The sequence below is a fragment of the Diceros bicornis genome, chromosome 19 (assembly GCF_020826845.1).
Source record: "Diceros bicornis minor isolate mBicDic1 chromosome 19, mDicBic1.mat.cur, whole genome shotgun sequence".
Classification (NCBI taxonomy): domain Eukaryota; kingdom Metazoa; phylum Chordata; class Mammalia; order Perissodactyla; family Rhinocerotidae; genus Diceros; species Diceros bicornis.
Window position 1 is genome coordinate 41,200,159 of NC_080758.1, and position 20,511 is coordinate 41,220,669.

Genomic DNA, 20,511 nt, shown 5'->3' on the forward strand with positions numbered 1-20,511 from the left:
TCAGGACTTTCTAATTTGGTAAAAGTAGTAAGAATAGAAACTGATTGGATGTGGAACTCAAGGTCTTCTGACTCAAAGTCTTTTTCATTGGGCCAGGCATTGATAGCTTGGTAAGAGCACAAACAAAATCTGATCTCTTTCACTGATAGGGAATAATAATAATAACAAATATATTGATACTTTATTCAAAATAATATATTTTGAAAATATTTCTTAACTATTGTGGTATTCTGAATATGGATGCTAAAATAATATGTCACCTTTGTAAAAAAAAAAAGGTAATGTTTATTTAGAGCTTATGATGGAGCAAACAGTATTCTAAGTTTAATGAACTCATGTTCATTGGGAAGGAACCAGTAATTTATAGACTGAGGCATGGAGAGAATAAATAACTTATCCAAAGTCTCCGAGTTGTTAATTGGAAGAACAAAGATGTGAACAGAGTCAGTCTGGTAGTAAAGTCTGTGCTCTTAGCCATTACCTGACAAAGGAAAACAGTACTCTAGGATTCCCTGAGGTGGTCAACTCCACTAGAAGTGTTTTTTGTTTTGAGGTCTTCTAAAGTCTTTCTCTACTCATTTTTTTTTTTTTTTTTGGTGAGAAAGATTAGCCCTGAGCTAACATCTGTTGCCAATCCTCCTCTTTTTGCTAAGGAAGATTGACCCTGGGCTAATGTCCATGCCCATCTTCCTCTACTTTATATGTGGGACACCTGCCACAGCATGGCTTGATATGTGGTGCATAGGTCCACGCCTGGGATCTGAACCTGTGAACCCTGGGCCGCCGAAGCAGAGCGTGCGAACTTAACCACTATGCCACCGGGCTGGCCCCTTTGTCTACTCTTTTAACATACAATTTCCCCACATTATTCTCATTATTATTATTACTACTACTACTACTAGTACCACCAGTGAGTCTTCTGATTAGAATCCTTTAAGGAGAGAAGTGGTTGCAAAGAAGGGGATACTTTGGAGGCAGAGAGAGGAAAGATCACTTTCATGGCACAGATCGTTTCCTTAGTCTTGGCCAATTTTTTCTTTGGCTATGCAGGCCCAAAGACACTTGAAGTGACTTGTAACCTATCACCTTTAATCCCCCAGATACCTCAAAATTACATGTTCATTTGAGAATGTCTTAGTGAATTAATAGCATTATCTTCCTCCTTGAAAGATTTGCACAGATCATAAATACTTTTAAAAGCTTGAGTTTATAAATCAGCTTTTCTAGAGATATGTTGAAAAGCTTTTTATGCATAGCAATTTAATGTATTTTTAAGCATTGATTTCATACAGCTTTGTTTAATATGTTTTAACATTACTATTTGTTAAAAATAAATGAAAATTCAAGTTATAGTATTGCTCTAAAACGTTTAAAAATATGTCAGGTTTTAGAACATAATGTTTTGGCTTCTTTTAAATATATCAGCTTGCTGGCTGTTATGTGCAGGACAGAGCTATTTCTCTTTTAAATCTAGCAGTGCCTTCTCTCCTTCTCGAGTGAAAGGTTAATACAATTTGATACGAAAGAAGCAATTTGACACATTCAAATATTCTTGATTCAAACCATTCTGAGGGACAGCTTGTTACTTAGAAGTAGCAAAGAGCTGGACCTAAATTTTTTTATTCCCAGTAAATATTCTTTTCAAGGATACCTTTTAGGTAGCTGAAACAAAATAGAAATAAGCTCGTTCACTGAAAATTTATTTTGTTTTGGTAGTTGCACATCTTTTTCTTATCTTCTTGTGAAACTAGTGGCATGTAATTTTATTTTAAAATTGTTATTTTCATAATAATAGATGCTAAATTTTTTGTTGACCAGTATAACATATCTAAATTTATTAAATGTCTATTATATATGTGATACTGCATTTGTATTGAGGAATACACACTAAATAGAGAATAAGTCACATCCCTGGTACTTACAAATTTATTTCCACTTGTCTAATGTGTGACCCATATTGGTTCTTGTATCAAAATTGTCTTTATTAAATTAATTAAGGATATTACTATTAATATATATTCCTTTTTTGTTACAGAAGAAAATACTCAGGAAACATCACAGGTGAAGAAAAGTTTGAGTGAAAAAGTTTCTCTCTATAGAGGTGACATCACATTGCTAGAGGTAGATGCTATAGTCAATGCGGGTGAGTAGCTGATTTTTTTGTGATGTATTTGTTATACAAGTATTTATTATTTAAATTATTTTTTTGTAAACAGGAATATAAGTATTTTAGAAAAAGATATTTTTATTGGTATAGAAATGTCTTATGTATTTCCCTTTTTGATTGAAAATATTGAGGATTTATTTTATGTATGTGCTGCAATTAATGTGCTAACTACATGGTATCCATACTAAGTTGAGACTAGAGTACTGGACCACTGGAGAAGTGACAGATTGTTGCACAAAGTTCTTCAGAAAGAACTTTAGCAGCTATATTATTGTTGGTTGCATGCTTGAGTTGATAAATGGCGAACATAAAAGTAAGTTCAAGCTTTTTGCTTCTTTTGAATAGGTTGTAAAGAGATGATTGAACTACACCAGACAAAAGGAAAATAGAAAGAAATTATTTATGTGAAATTATTTATTCCAAACCTCAGTTGTTTGGTTTCAACTTTTCATGTTTGTTATGAAATGCTTTATTTTAATTATTTTAGTAATTAATTATGTAAGTAATTTTTGTGTTTGAACATTGGGAAAATAAGTGTTATTTATAGTTGTCTGTATCGCCTATATATTTTATTATGTGGCTGTATATCAAGAAAAACATAATAGTCGTGATTCTATAAAAATAAATGTCAATAGTAAGAGGATATTTAATGATTTTAATTTATGTTTTGGTAAAATTAGGCTCTTTGCAGGTTGAAAGTGTCAAATAAAAACAAATCTGGACTTAGATAAAGAGAGGCTTTATTCAAAAAGATTATTACAATAAGGGGAGGAGGACTATTGCAATAGGAACAGGAAGAATATTGCAATAGGAAGAACCGCTTTGATCATGAGATCTGTAAGCATCTCCAAGGTCAGGCAGAAAAGGGCTTTTCTTTTATAGAGAGGAGTAAACAAGCTGGAAAGAATTGGGTGTGGGATGAGTGGGTGGCATGATCGGACAGTTGATCAGGGAATGTTTTTCCCTAAAGTCAGCTGATTCATGGGAGGGATCACTAAGGAGAGGTTGTTCACCTTCCATTGCTCAAGGATGGGCCAAGGTTTAGGGCTTGGAGGAAGGAGAGAAGCTTGACTAAACTTTGGTCAAGTCCAGTTAATAGGCATTGACCAACCCGAATGGTCAATGGAGATAATCAGCTAATCATTTATGAACCAGAGTGGGAATCTGGAGAGTCTGTGTCTTGGCTTTGTCACAAGGTACAAGGGGTCATCTGTGAGTTTTATCTAAGTCATATGGGGAAGCGTGGTTCTTTGCAGTAAGAGGTTTCCAGGAACGCAAAAGGGTGGAGGGTGGGGGGGTAATTTCTTGACAGTCCCTGTTTTCCAGGAGTGCAGAATTCAGGTAAAGTTCAACATTTTCTCAAGGTTCTCTTTGGTGATGAGTAAATTCACACAGGATAGTAGGAACATGGCTTGGTAGGTGAACAGAAGGGTCTCTGGTAGGAGAACTGGAAACATTGATCAGGATGTAGCATAGTTCTGGTGACCTAGCAGGGAGTCTGGAAGCCTAGTCAGCCTGTTCCTGTCTCACAATGGGCTATTAGTTGCTTTGTACTGTATCTGCTTTGCCATAACCAGAGCTCAGTTTTTCACTTTCTTTTCTTCTTCTGATATCTCTATACTTCCTTTCTCCTTTGCTCCCTCTCTAAAATGTAAAACTCTTCATGAGAGAGGATCTGTTTGGGTTAATTTCCACTTGACATGAATCACTCCTTTTGAATAGAATTCCATCCTCAGATCACCTCATAGACTATAAGTCTCCCTTATATCTAGTATCTATGGACTGTTCATTTGTGGTCCTGGGTATCAAGATACTTTCCTTTGATCTTTGGGGCCTCTACAGAAGACAGGTCCTTGGAAAGGGTCTCATGAACTTCTCTCCAGTACAGAGGTTTAATTAGATATCACTGTAGTTAGTAAGTTGTCAATGATTTATTATGCCCTAAATTCTATAAACATGTGAGCTTTCACTTAAAAAAATTAAAAGCTCTTTTATTTGTATATATATATATATATATATACACACCACCAGGCTTCCTGTATATTCTTGTAATTTCTAGCCATTGATCCCAGTTCTGTTCTGTGATGTACGATTAATGACATATATTTCCTTCTTAAATTCCTGAAGAACACTCTCATGAGTTTTCTCTTTCTTCTTATTAATATAACATTGAATTTGCCACGTTATCCCACTTAATAGTAGTAATTAGGGTTTTTCTTGGGTTTTGTTAACTATATACCTGTTTATGTCCCCCTTAAGGCTACAGGCTAGTGTCTTTTTTACTTTTTGTGTCATGTCCCAATGCAATGCCTTGCCCTTATGTTCTTAATAAACACCTGATAACTATATATTTGTTAAATTGAACTACATGCAATTGAATTTGTGGCACCTCTGACCAACAGCACTTTCAGCATTGAGGACTTGACACAGTGAACCAATTTGGCTCTGATTTGAAAAATAATTTGTATGATCAATAAATAAAAATAATTTTGGGGGTAATTTTTATTGAAATAAATAAAATGGGGCTAAACAGGAAAACATCCTATCACTATTTTGAATGTTTGTCCTTCCTTGTATGTGTAATTTTTTCATAACTGCCACAGTGTACAAGTGTTTGATGAATTAATATGAAGGCAGGCAGCAACCTTCACTCACTCCCAAAAACCATTTGGCACTGTTAGCTAACCTCTCTGGCTGAGATAATTATAATTTGGCCATGTTCTGCATCTTAAAAGGACCACCTCATCAGGAAGTTCCTGAGTAAATGGAAAAGAGATGCCAAATGTATAGTGTAATGACTCTATTTACAGCTTTCTGCTGTGCAGTTTGTTTGGCTGGTGTGTAAGGAGAGGAACAGCTGTTAACCTTTCAGGTGAACAAAGCAACATGCCAGGAAACTCCAGAGCTGCCTCTAGTGAGAGGGGAATGAGAGGCGGTGCCCCCAGTCAAGGTGTCAAAGTAGCCCAATCATCACTTTCTGTCAGACTTCAAAGTTCTCCCTCCGTGTCTGTATTAGTACACTGGAACACCTGGTCTTAATTGCCATGAATGAAATGATTTGATATTTTAAATTTTTTCCTAATAAAGTACTTTTTGAACTTTCGGAGATTTCTTTGAATGTGACCCAGGATGAGCCTCCTATATATTATATTCTTCTCTGTAGGAAATAATGCATATTTGGTATATTTTAATAAAACAGATTTTGTAGGCAGTAGGGTACACAGGGCAGTAGCACAAGTTTTAGAGTCAGGCAGACCCCAGGTTCAAATTCAGGTTCTCATACCCAGGGCCATTTTTTGTTTAAAATTTTTGTGTCAAAATAATTATAGGAAATTGCAGAAATACTACAAAGATTCCTGTATAGCCTTCACTTGCACCTGTGTATGTCTCCTCCAATGGTGACATCATATAGCTATGATGCAATAGCAAAACCAGAAAATTGACATTGGTACATGAGTCAATTTCTAGAGTTAACTAGAGTATAGACTTTATTCAGTTTTCGCCATTTTTTAACCTGCATTCATGTTGGGTGTATGTAGTTCTTTGCAATTTTATCTCATGTATAGATTCATGTAACCACTACAATCAGGATATAGAACTGTTCCATTATCATGAAAGAACTCCCTTATGCTACCCCTTTGTAGTGGCACCCACCTCTCTGCCCCACTCCTTATTCCCCATCTCTATAGTTTCATCATTTTAAGAATGTTATGTAAATGGAATCATACAGCGCATAACCGTTTGAGATTGATTTTTTTCACTAAACATAAAGCCCTTGAGATCCATTCAGATTGTTGCATGTATCAGTAGTTCATTCCTTTTTATTGCTGAGTAGTAGTTTGTTGCATGGATATACCAAAGTTTGTTCAATCATTCACCCCTTGAAGGACATTTGGGTTCTTTTCAGTATTATGCTCTAACCAATAGAGCTGCTATAAAGATTCATGTATAGGTTTTTGTGTGTAGCAGCATATAGGATGCTATGTTTTATGTGTCTAGGTCCTTGTATAATTTTGTACTAAGCCTATTGGTCAAAGAATTTTGGTCTTTGCTAGAGCTCAGGGGCGAATACATCCGTCTAATTTATGGTTCAGTATTTTATCATTAGAGACAATTTCATGTGTATCACAATCACAGAAAAATTTTTTGCAGGAGATGTGATTTTCATTAATTTGTGGATTGCAAGCTGTGTAATGAAAAAATGGTTAACTCGCCAACTCTAATGGGTTGACTTTGGCCAAAGATTAATTCAATTTGCCATGAAAAAGATTTTTTTTAATTGGAAAGTGAGGAAGGTTGATTTGTTTATTTTAGTTTTTCCTGTTCTCACCACAACATGCCAAAGAGAGGTACCTTTACACTGTGATTAATCATAGAGGGCTTGGAGTCAAATCAATCATGATTTTAAATATGCCTCTTCAACTTCCTGGCCAAATGACCTTCAATAAATTATTTAACCTTTCTGAGCCTTAGTTTGTTCATTGGTAAAATGGAGATAATAATAGGACCTGCTTCACAAGGATGTTGTGCAAGTCGAAAGAGATAATGTGTACAAAACACTTCAGACAGTGCCTATTATATAGACACACTCAGTAAACGGTAGCAGAGTTATATGGCTTAGTTCTAATGTCAGAAAAATGATTCTTTTCTATGACTATCACAAGGTAATTATACGTGTTTTTCAAGTCTTATGCGACATATGACCAACTAAAGGTGTTTATACTATGTCCCACAATTTTAGCTGTTATACTACGCACTTGAACTGTGTCTAGGAAAAGTCCAATTCTGAGGTTTTAGAATAAAAGCCAAGTTTCACAACATTGTTGGTAATTTACATGAACTAATGGCCAAGGGAAAAGAATTATTTTAGTTTACTTCAGTGATAAGTGTTTTTATTGCATTAATTGCGAATGTCATAATTACGTCAAAAATTGAGATAGTGACATATGATTGGATAGATAATCATTTAATAATTGGGTATAATTTAATTAAAAGAAAAGTTGATGTAGAATATCTGAATATTTACATAGGTAAATCAGGTACTGGGACTGTATATGATGGAAGAAATTTTACTTTATGGAAGTTTCTTTAAATAATCACCTCCATTTGCTTACAATAAATGTTATTTTTATATATTGTTCATTAAAACCAAAATAAGGCATATTTGAAATAAGAATTCACATCATTGGGAAAAGAGGTTTATTTAGTCTCAGAAATATTTTAGGACAGTATTGATAGCAACTACTTGATTCAATATGAAATTTCATCTCTACTAGCAAAGCACTAAAGTTTTATTCATCTTTGAATTTTTGTATTATATATTTTTTCTTTTAACATTTTGTTGAGCAGTAGTAGACACAAACACACACACATAAGTGTACAGCTCAATAAATTTTCACAAATTGTCACACCATTTGTGTGGCACTGTATAATGCCATTCAGATCAAAAAAGCAGAACATTACCAGTACCCTGGAAGACCCCTTGGCATCCCCTAATATCCTGTAGTGAATACAGGATAGTGTTTTCACTGTCCTGACTTTTAGTAGCATAAATTAGTTTTGCCAGTTTTTGTTTTTATGTAAATGGAACCATATAGTATATACTTTTCAATGCTGGGCTTTTTTAATTCACAATTATGCTTGTAAGATTGATCTGTATTGTTGTGTATAGATGTAGATCATTCATTATCATTGTTATGTAATATTTTGTTTTCTGAATATGCCACAATTTATGTATTCAGTCTATTGTTGATGGGCATTTAGGTTATTTCCAGTTTGGGTCTATTAGTACTGCAATGAACATTCAAACACATTTTTTTGTGTGTGTGTGTGAGAGGAAGGTTAGCCCTGAGCTAATATCTAATGCCAATCCTCCTCTTTTTGCTGAGGGAGATTGGCCCTGTGCTGACATCCATGCCCATCTTCCTGTACTTTATATGGGATGCCGCCACAGCAGGCTTGACAAGTGGTGTGTTGGTCCCCACCTGGGATCCAAACTCCGCCGCCAAAACAGAGCGCGCGAACTTAACCGCTACACCGCCGGGCCGGCCCTTCAAACACATTTTGTGTGTGTGTGTGTGTATTTTTGTGAGTAGATATCTAGATATTTCTATTGGGTCTATATCTGCGATTGGAATTGCTGTATCATAGGATATATGTATGTCCATTCAGCCTTAATAGATACGGCCATGTGGTTTTCAAAATGAGTGCATCTCTTTTTTACTTCAGTTAGCAGTGTGACAATTCCAGTTGCTCATGGATATGCCGATACTTGATATTTTCTATATTGTTTTTAAAATAGTGCGTGACATGGTTGGACTAGTAATATTTTAGTGAATGTATAAGATATACTATGACAAATCAAATTGTATAGCATTTAGTAGCTAACAATCATATTAAGTTGTGTATAAATGAAGAAATAGTAAAGTAAAAAATGTAAATATTATTTTCTTATGGCTGAGGATGAGTAGGGGGGGTTGTTTTATGTAGTTCCTTATTGAGTTCATAAAAACATAAATGTAATAAATTTTCTTCCCATAGATAGCAGCACTTAGGAACAAATAAACTATCATACTATAAAAGTAGTGTTACTACTATTGTTATTATTACTACTACTACCATTCTTCTTTTGGGAAGACCAAAAACAGAGAAAACAGTTTTAGAAATGATATTCTCAAACCTACATTTGGAAAAGAAGGCCATTTCGGAAAAAAACCTCATAACGTCTATTTCCACGTGGGAGATAGCCCACAAAGCCTGTCATTTTGCTGAACAAAGATATAGAAAAAATGCTGCAATGTAAAGCTAAGTTCAAAATAGGATTTTATCAATAGTTTGCTTTTAAGTCATAGATATGCCTTATCAGTAAGACTCATTTAATGTCTTATAGTATTGGTAATTTAAAAATATGTGACCTTTTTTTTTCAGAATATAACATTGATACATGTTTATTAAGAAAATTGAGAAATACAGAAAAGTATAAAGAAATAAAATGTCAAATTTTAATCCAAATACAACCACTATTAATACTTGTTTTATATCTTATAGTCTTTAATATGTATTTATGTGGAGAGCTATAAGTTATGTACTTTGCAACAACACTATATTTGCTATATTGTAACCTGCTTTTTTCCCACTCATATCGATCCTGTTTTCCGTATCCTTAAATGCTAAGAACATGATTTTAAATGATTATTTTTCCAATTTTTCATTTTTGTAAATAAAGCTATAATGACTGTCCTCATACCAAAATCTTTATAAGCATCTCTGATTATTTCTTCAAAATGTATTACTTAGAAGGAATTACTAGATAAAAGGCTCTAATATTTTTTAAAAAATGATTTTGCTATCCATTGCTTCTTAGAAAGAATGTTATACTTTCTCAAGGGTGATATGTAAGTGCAAATTCTTGTCGACTAGGTTGCATCACACAAAATCAAACCTATCAATTTAGTAGTGATTAATGTTATCTTTTTTTTATTAGTGGTATTGAATGCTTTTTCTTGTATTTATTGGGCATTTACATGCTTTTTTTAGTATCATGTTCATATTTCTAACCAGGTTTTCTATTAGACTTGCCTGTTTAAAGGTTTGATAAATAGTTCCTTATATTTCCTCTACCTTTTAAGTGATTGCTTTACTTTATATTAAATTCCATCTAGAATTTATGCTCACGAAATATGTGAGGTAGTGATGCATATTTTTAAATTATTGTAGCTTTCACGTATGTAATTTTGTATGGGATCATGTGATTCTTTTCCCAACCTCTGCCATTTGTCTGCCTTTTCAAATATTTCTTGGCTAATCTTGATCTTTTATTCTACTAGATAAATTTTACAATTATTTTGTCAAGCTCAAAATCAAAACAAAAACCAAAACCAACTACCATCACAACAAAATCTCAGAAATATCAATGGAATTTTTGTTATTCAGGGAGTTTTGACATCTTTAACATATTGTGTCTTCCTGTCTGGGAATGGTGCTGGCTGTTAGATTTATTTACATCTCTTTTCCCTAATATCCCTTAGTAAGGTTTTATAGTTTTCTTCATATGGGACTCACACAGTTGTTTTATCCTAGAAAGTTTATAATTTTGTTGCTATTATAAATGGCATCTATTTTTTTGTATTATTTATTTTATCATATTATTTTTGGTGATATAGAAAAGCTGTTAATTTAATAATTGTCCACCTCACTGAAGTTAATTTTAATAACTTTTCAGTTGATTCCCTTGGGTTTTCTAGGCAAATACATTGTTATACACACTATTTCTCTTTCCTTTTTATTGCATTGGCTACTACATGATAATGTTAAATTAGTTGTGATAAGACATTTTTGCTTATTCTTGATTTTAATGGGAATGCCTGTAGTCAAGTGCTTCATAATTCATTCATTTGTTCATCTAACAAATATATATTAAGTATCTGCTATATGATGAGCCCTATGCTAAATGTGAGAGATAAAATGGTGAGAAAACTAGACATCATCTAAGTTCTTAAATTTATAATCTAGTGGGAGATTGTAATTAAACAATTATCTAAATATAAATTTACAATTATATAAGTTTTGAGTTGACAAATTGAGGCTTTTGTAGCTCACCATTTTTGTTTGTTACTTAGCTCTGGATCTCAACATATTTTTCAGAATATTTCTGCCCTTCAACCTATCACTTCTTTGTTTTTCTGATCTACAAATTTTTCTAAAGGAATTTGTGAAGTTAAACTAAACATTAAATCCTCCAAGGAATTAGGAGATAATTCTCAAGAGAAAATAATTGCCAAGGGGGATGGATTCCAAGAAATTCCCCTTTGAGTTTTCATTTTCTGTTTTTGACCCCTGTTGTCACACTTTTAAGGGAATATCCCTTGGAGTTAAATAGTATCATAGTCCTCAAGGGACTTTGAAAGACTAACATTTTTTTGTTGTTGTTTATTTTTTTATTGTTTATAACATTATATAAATTTCAAGTGTACATCATTATATTTCGACTTCTGTATAGATTACATGGTATTCACCACTAAAAGTCTGGTTTCTATCCGTCACCATACATATGTTCGCCCTCTACCCCTTTCCTCCACAACCCCCTTCCCCTCTGGTAACCACCAGTCTGTTCTCTGTGTCTGTGTGTTTGTTTGTTTGTTTGTTTTATTTTCCACATATGAGTGAAATCATACAGTATTTGTCTTTCTCTATCTGACTGACTTCGCTTAGCGTAATATCAAGGTCCATCCATGTTGTTGCAAATGGGAAGATTTCATCTTTTCTATGACTGAGCAGTATTCCATTGTGTGTGTGTGTATATATATATATATATATCACATCTTCTTTATCCATTCATCTGTCAATGGGCACATAGGTTGTTTCCAAGTGTTGGCTATTGTAAATAATGCTGCAATGACGTAGGGGTGCATATATCTTTTCAAATTAGTATTTTCATGTTCTTTGGATAAATACCCAGCAGTGGAAAAGCTGGATCATATGGTAGTTCTATTTTTAATTTTTTAAGGAATCTCCATACTATTTTTCATAGTAGCTGCACCAGTTTACATTTCTGCCAGCAGTGTACGAGGATTCTCTTTTCTCCTCATCCTCTCCAGCACTTGTTATTTCTTGTCTTGTCTGACTGGCATGAAGTCATATCTCATTGCAGTTTTGATTTGCATTTCCCTAATAATTAGTGATATTGAACATCTTTTCATGTGCCTGTTGGCCATCTGTATATCTGTGGAAAAATGTGTATTCAGATCGTCTGCCCATTTAATTGAGTTGTTTTTTTGTTGTTGAGTTTTATGGGTTCTTTATATATTTTGGATATTAACTCCTTATTCAATATACGATTGGCAAATATCTTCTCCCAATTGATAGGTTATCTTTTTGTTTTGTTGATGATTTCCTTTGCTGTGCAGAAGCTTTTTATTTTGATGTAGTCCCATTTTTAAATTTTTTCTTTTGTTTCCCTTGCCTGAGAAGACATATCCAAAAAGATATTGCTAAGACCGATGTCAAAGAGCATACTGCCTATGTTTTCTTCTAGGAGTTTTATGGTTTCAGGTTTTACATTCAAATCTTTAATCCATTTTGAACTAGTTTTTGTGTATGGTGTAAGAAAGTGGTCTTCTTTCATTCTTTTGCATGTGGCTGTCCAGTTTTCCCAACACCACTTATTGAAGAGACATTCCTTTCTCCAGTGTATATTGTTCGCTCCTTTGTCAAAAATTAGCTGTCCATAAATGTGTGAGTTTATTTCTGCTCTCAATGTCTGTTTTTCTGCCAGTACCATGCTGTTTTGATTACTATAGCTTTGTAGTATACGTCAAAATCAGGGAGTGTGAAACCTTCAGCTTTGTTCTTTTTTTCTCAGAATTGCTTTGGCTCTTTGGGGTCTTTTGTTGTTCTGTTTAAATTTTAGGATTCTTTGTTGTATTTCCATGAAAAATTTCATTGGGATTTTGATAGGGATTGCCTTGAATCTGTTGATTGCTTTAGGTAATATGGACATTTTAACTATGTTAATTCTTCCAATCCATGAACATGGAATATCTTTCTATTTCTTTGTGTCATCTTTGATTTCTTTCTATAATGTCTTATAGTTTTCAGGTCTTAGTATACAGGTCTTTTACCTTCTTGGTTAAATTTATTCTTAGGTATTTTATTGTTTTTGTTGCAATTGTAAATGGGATTGTATTCTTGGTTTCTCTTTCTGCTACTTTTAAGGGAATATCCCTTGGAGTTAAGTAGTAACATAGTCCTCAAGGGACTTTGAAAGACTAAAAATTTTTTTTAAATGCAGGGGAAAGGTGGTAGCAGCTATTTGGGCATTTGTTCCATGTTTTCAGAGATTTTTTTTCTCTCCATGAGAATTCTTCAGTGCATTTAGGGAAATTTATATTTTGTTTGTTACACATATTGGTCAACTGGATTTTTTAAAAAATAAGAAAAAAATTTTTTTTGTCTGATTACAAAAGGAATACACTTTAATAATTAAAATAGGGAAAATATAAAATACAAAAAGAACAAAATATCCATAATATTTCCAAGCATATGTATCATTGTTAAAGTTCAAGGTTTATGCTTCAGATTATTTTCTTTTCATTTTATAGGTGTATTTTGATTTTTACAAAATACTGCTTAATTGTTTTTTTTAATAAATACTATGGTAATTTTTCTATATCATTTTTAATAGCTGCATGATATTGAGTCATATACATGAATGTTAATTTATTTAACTATTCCCTCATTGTTGGAAATTTAGATTCTCAAGTTTTTACTGTTATAAATAGGCTAAGACACATATCCTAGCAGATAAGCTTTACAAAAATCTTTGATTATTCCCTTGGAAAAAAATTCTTTGAAGTGGAATTATGGGAGTGTGCAAGTTTTTAAACTTTTGATGTATGTAACCAAATAGCTCTATGGAAACGTTAAATGAATTTTTATCTCTCAAGTTATGAGAGTATGTATTTCCCAAAACCTCATCAGTATTAAGTTTGATGAATTTCTTTTTTTAATATTTGCCTTTGAATTCTACTTCATTGTTGTTTTAATTTCCATTTCTTCGAAGACAGGGAACACAGCTTTTAGTATTACCTTCTGGAATAGAAAGCAAGTGTTTTACCTATAAAATTTTATTGGCACCAATAAGGTCCAAATAACTTGGTGGTAGTAGCCAGGAAGCATTGGGTGGGATTGAGTTGGTTGGAGGCCTGAGGAGAACAGTGCTGAGTGTTTCTCAACAGAGAAACCCAGTTGCTCAAGTTCAGTGCCACTGCTTCAATTCCTGGTATTCAAGATGGTGGGAACAGAGATGGGCACTGAAGTTCTTTGAAATGAGAAAAGAACTGTTTATTTCATCTTCAGAGTAGTACCTAGCATCTAGCACAGTCCTTGGCACTGGGGATGTCTTAAGACTATGGCTTTGGTTCTTAGAGATCACCGAGCATAGTTTCTCTGAAACGTTGAGCCTCTACCCTAGGCAAGAAAATCTCAAAGCCTACCCCTGGGTGGAGTTTCATAGGTGCTATGTAAGCCAGAGCTTTGCAAAGAGAGTCTTGATATTTACTTAAAGCATCCCAGCTTCAGAAATTGAACTACGCCCTCTCCATGCTACTTTCCACGTGGACTGAGTCAATTGGACTGAAACTGTAGAGGAGGGAACCCTCCCCTGGGAGAGTAAGCAGCTGGGAAATGGGGAAGTGGATTCTAATTCTACTGGTAGTTAACAATAAATACAAATACCTTCTGCCACAGTTTAATTCTTGTAATTGCGTGACTTGTCAGAAGTCGATTATAGTTAAATCTATTTGAAACTTGAACTTGATAATGATGCTAAATGACGTTTCATGAGGCGTAGGGGCTGTCTAATACTTATGTGCAACCTTATTTGAAATTCTCCATGTTCTTTTACTTTTGAAAATTTTATTTTTTACATTATACAGTAAATTTGAAAATTTTTTGGTGCATACTTCTATTAATTTTAACTAAAGGAAATGTATATTTGTTACATATACAAGTCAACTTAATTTCTAAAAGTTGTTTTTCTTCTTTATTTGTGACTTTTGGTGAGCTGTTACTTGTGGGCTCAAAAACATCTGAATGATATTCATTCTGTTTAATTGGCTGAATATAATTGTAGTCTTTTGGCTATTAGTTAAGTTTTCTTCAATTAAGCCCTTGGTTTATGTGTGTAGGGAAAGTGAAAAGTGACATTGATTTTTGAATTCCAATCATTAATTTATATAAAAATTAGGCTCCATAAATAATAGTGAAGAAAAATAGCTTATCAGTAGAAAGTAGACATCCTTATATTTTTATGGAATATAAATCTATTAAACTTTAGGAGTTTCAGAGACACTTACTGATTTTTATTAACTTTGTGTTTGGTGAATAGTCCCTTTATGAAGTGAATTCTATATACTTAAAAAGGAAAGAGTCAGTGCTTCTTACTTGAGTAAGAACAATATTCTTATTTATAGCTCAAATTTGCTGCCTTTTGATTGAGAAGTGGTTTATTATACTTGATGTTGTATAAAGGAAGATTTTGGCCGTTTTGATAGGAAGGAAATCTTGAGAATTATTTTTTAACATTCTTCACTGTTTAGCTGTCTAGTTACAGAAGCAGCCAGTGTTTGCTTTAGAATAAGGACAGAAATAAATGTTTTGTTTTGACATACTATCAGTGCAAAGGGAACAGCTTTTTCACTACTCTTTTCATTTGTGAAACTGTTTGATGAAGGAAATTTATGACATCAAAATTCTCCAGCTTCTTTTCACCTTGAGGTACAATCTGATTTGCTTTGTTAAGTTTTAAGTTTATAACACATCACATCTCTGTTCTGTTCAAAATTAAACTTCAGGGTAGAAGTATATTTTTCCACACTGGGATTGTGAGCAGAATAAATTACCAGAGAATTATGCTTAAATGAATGTATAAGTATAGGAATCTTGACTAAGCTAGCTCACCTCCCCACATAAACAGCTTGTTAATGTGCAATCAGTCACTGGAGTTGCCATAAACTTGGAGCTTAATGAACAGGTGGAGAAAGAGGATGAATCCCAATACAGAATGGCTCTGACAGCTTATCAGGCAGTTTCACTGATGGCTAATCCATTTCATTTGGCAACTTAATTTATCACACAGTGAAAATTTTCATCCCGTGGGTTACCAGGTGGAAATTAGTTCAGAAACATGCCCAATACCATGGGGTTGAAGAGACCTGCTTAAACTTTGTGAGGACATTTAGAAATAAATTATTTTAAATGCATAAAACAGGTTTCTCTTACAGTTTCATTTGTGTTTATCCAAGTTCTCCTTAAAATGTGTGGCTGGTACTAACATTTGATAGTATATCATGGCAGTGAACTAAGGTTTATTTGTTCATGTAAGAAAATTTCTAAATTAGACATTGTTAATTTCAATTCATTGGTGAAATAACTACTAAAATGTGTTAAATAATCTTGTGAATATAATTCTATGTTTACATATAGAAAAATTACTGATCTTGAATGTGTTTTATAGCATCCATAGCAAGAAATAATGAGCAAAAGAAATTATTTCTTTAAAGCTCACAACTTTACATCTTCTGAGTACTTATAAATTCTCTAATTAGACTGATTTACAGCTCATTATCTTAGTTAAAAATAGCTATTAAAGCAATATTCTTTGACAGTAAGGAAGAAATGCAACCTGCCTTTCATAGCTCACACACTGCTTAGAATTTGCAAGGATGATCCTCAATAATTGGGCTCAGCGTAGGACCTGGCTATGGTTTCAAATAACTTCAAAACCAGAAATACATTTTCTTCACTTTTTAAAGACTTGATTTACAGTGCATAGAAAGTTAAATTGAATATTGATCCTTTAAAAGCAAATGTGTCCTGTAAAATGATGGAACAAAAGAACACACTAAAAGATGATAGAATGATTGATTTTCCAAAGCCTAGAGACAGGAGCCTCCTCCTTAGATGGCATCTTCTCAAGGCATCTGTAGCTCTGAGAGGGTGATAGGGATTAAGTGTTAGAAGAGATTAGTTGCACCCTGGCATGAACTGTTACATTTTATAAGAAGATTGAGGAAGGCTGGTAACACATCATTTCTAAGAAGGAAGTGAGGAATGAGGAATGGAGCAAAAGATCAATAAGATATATGATATAACTCAAGGAAGGGACACTAGGGAATTCCTTATGATTTCTCAAGCCTTGAAGCACGTTCAAAAAGAATTTAAGTTATTGAAAAAATAATTGAGATGACAGAAACCACAAACTGGCATAACACGGTCATTGATTGGATGTGTCAGGCAAATTGTGGCTATCATTCTTATGACCAGGCGATTAAAGTAATATCTTCATAATCTAGAGAGGCTCAGTGTTGAATCATTCTGGCACCTTTCCCAAAACCCCTCTCTGAGTTTTTGGCATGTTTCCCTGGAACATAGTGGAGACCTGCAACCTTGTCATTTCAGAAACTGGACTTTCATCTTTATCTTTAAAGGAAAATAGTCATCGAGTTCAGTACTAGTCCTTGGGAATCAAGCCAAAAGAAAAAAAAATTGCAGGGCATTGTTTGACTTTCTCCTTCTTTCCTACAAGAGTGATGATTGAGTAAAGTGTCAAAACTTTACTGGGCATCAGAATCACCCAGAAGCTTGTTTTAAATGGTGATTCCCAGTCTCCAACACCCCAGGATTCAGATTCAGTATGTCTAGGAGGTGCCTTTGGAATCTCTATAGTTAAGCATGCTGATGCAGAGGTTCTGATGTAGGAGTCTGCACACTCTTCTTTGGGAATCATTTCCCTAAACTCTAGGGCTTAGAGCATACCATGAAAGGTCCGTGAACTTGATACTCTTTTTCAGACATTTTTGAACATCATCTCCCTTCAGCGCTTTCTTGGATGTGTGTTGGAAAGAACTCTGTCTCCCTCTGTTCTCTTCAACCAATCTGGGCTTTAATATTTGCCCTTCTCTTCCCTTCCCTTTCCTCCTCATTTTCTTCTCTTAAGCCCTCCTTTTTCCTTCCTTCTTTCTAATGCACATTGCATTAGAATTTGTGCCTAATTCTCTGCCAGGCATTGGCATTATAGATAGTCTTTGTTCTAAAAGACCTTATTGTCTCTAGGCAGATACATATGTAGATAAGCAACTATATGATCCAGGACTAATGACAAGTGGCATTGGAGAAATATAAACCAAATGCCAGGAAAGGAGTCATTTTTGTGAGTGTGGACAACAGGAAAGACTTTTCAGTATTGTGATAAAACATTGAGGAGAGTAGCATTTCAGTAGGCATAAAGACAAGAAATTGCATGAACAAAGGCGCAAGGCATGGCAAAGTCTGGCCTGTGAGGAAATGGTGCATCAGTCCAAAGTTTGTTTGTGGCTCTGTGGAAATATCACTGGACAAGGAGTAAGGAGTAAGGACAAGGGTTCAAATGCTGGTATGGACCTGATAAGCTGGATTTTGGTGACTTCCAATATACGTCCCTATGTGTCTTTGTCTTACTTTATTGGTTTTAATCTTTGGTTTCTCTCTCTTGCATGGCTGACTTGTCTCAAAGGAAAGTATATGCTATTCCCTGTGATATCTTTCTGGACTGTTTCTAATTCACCACCATACCAAGAACCCTTGAATAGATCAGTTGGGGAAGCAGTAAAGTTTAGTGGTTGTGGTAGGCTGAAAAAGAGTCCCCCAAAAGATATCCACCTCCTTATCCTTGGGATTTGTGAATCTTACCTTAAATGGAAGATGTAATTAAGTTAAGGATCTTGAGATTTGACTACACACAGAGGAGAAGGCAATGTGAAGATGCAGCTGAGAGAGATTTGAAGATGCTAGCCTTGAAGGCTGGAGTGATGTGGCAATAGAGAAGGAATGCTGATAGCCACCAGAAGCTGGAAGAGGCAAGGAGCTTCTTCCCTAGAGTCTCCAGAGGGAGGGCAGCTCTGCTGACACTTTGGTTTCTGCTCAGTGAAACCGATTTTCGACTTCTGGTCTCCAGAACTGTGAGAGGATAAATGTATGTTGTTTGAAGCCATGTAGTTTGTGGCAATTTTTTTAATACCAGCTCTAGGAAACTAATACAGAGGTTAAGAGGTTGAGCTCTGAAGTTAGAAAGATAGGGATCTTATTGTTAGTGTGACCTTAGACTAGTTCCTTAGATCTCTAAATGCTTATAGAGTAGTTTAGAGGGGGAAATGATCTAACATGTTTATGTGCTTTGTATGGTGTCCAGTTCTTGGTACATATCACAAACTACTTAATAAATGTTAAATTTGATGGTGATGATACCAATGGTAATAGGGAAAATATAAAACAAAAGGCAGGGAACCCCAAATGGATCCATTGTACTTTATAACATTTCTAATTTAATAAACTACTGACTCTATTATTTCTGAATAATTGATAAAGCATCCCTCTTACTACTTCGTAAATGGCAGATAGTAAAACCCACAATAAGAAGCCATTTAGTGAAATATGAAGATCCTGTAACAAAAAATCCTCAAGTTGGATTTATATTCCATGAGGAAGACAGTGAGATATCTTGTCTTTTTGGCTGAGGCTATTTTTTGCTTTACTTTTGTTTAACTTGTCGTTCTTCAAATAGTCTACAGCTTGGGAGGAGACACCTTTCGATCAAAAAACTATTTTGGTAACTGGCAGAGGTGATCTCAGTGAAGAAACAATATGTTCACCAATTAGAAGTTCATATTGCTTTCAATTATTCTGGTAGTTCTAGGAGTACTAGTGCAATTGAGATTTATATTTTTCCTTAGTGCTACATGTGGCCACTCACGATAAGAATTATGAATGAAGAAAGACCCCCTCCCCCCAGAAAAAGAGTAAAATAAAATAAAACACAGAAATATACAAATTGTAATGATCCTGATTTTTCCTTATGAAAATTGAGATCCAGTAAGTAAACTTCTGTGGGAATTATTGGACATTCAAACATTATCCTTCAAGTATAAAACAGACCACCCTGTTAGTGAGCCAAGATGTTAGATCTGTAGATTTACTGAGCCATATATGTAGGCATTGACTAGATTGCCTTGCATTGTGATGTAACTTAAGCATCAGGTGGATCTGATTTGTGTCTTGAGAAGACAGTTGCTTGGCAGCAATGACGGGTCTTATCCCTGCTGCAGAGTATAGACTTGAGGTAGTGAGCCATTTTACTCATTCTTTCAGACTGAGGCTTCCACTGATGAAGTGAACTGGTATTTAGAGGATTTTGTCTTCTCAGCAATTATTAAAATACAATTACCAAATGTAATCTTACTGTGGTGATTCGTCAGATCAAGAGCTTTCTGAGGGCAGGGACTGTGTTATCCATATACGTATCTCTAATGCCTTTTGCTATGTCTGGCCCTTTAGTGCTCAGGAGATGTTTGTGTAATTAATGAATGGTTGAGTAAGCCATTTCCTGTAATCAGGACTTTTACTTAGAATGGTGGTAAATAGACTAAGACATTGAGGATTTTCTTTCTCTTAGTTAGCAGGACTCCCCCAGCTGGTGGATTTTTAATTTTTTTTAATGTAGTGTTTCTTCTTTCTTTTCATTTAACATTTCTTTGAAAACACAAATGATATTACAAACATAATAATATAAATGAGGAAATAAATTACCAATTACTCCACCTTCTAAAAAACTGTTGATTTTTTCCTATTTGTCTCTATGCATTTATACACTTTTTTTTGCATATTTATGATTACAATCCACATCTAATTTGGTACACAGAGTTTTCCATTTAATATAAACATTTTTCATATAGTTTTATACAGTTCATAATTATAATTTTAAATGGCTACATAATTGTTAAGAGAGGTTCGGGGATTCGATCGGAGACGTA

At 34.2% G+C, this 20,511-nt stretch overlaps 1 protein-coding gene across 1 annotated transcript in view; it reads left to right on the top strand.

Moving 5' to 3' along the window:
• The window catches only part of MACROD2 (mono-ADP ribosylhydrolase 2), a 668,091-nt gene that overhangs the window by 96,266 nt on the left and 551,314 nt on the right, over positions 1-20,511 (top strand). Inside the window, exon 3 of the mRNA XM_058563251.1 lies at positions 2,036-2,143. Coding sequence (XP_058419234.1) covers positions 2,036-2,143 — 108 coding nt within the window. The remainder of the gene's footprint in view (positions 1-2,035; positions 2,144-20,511) is intronic.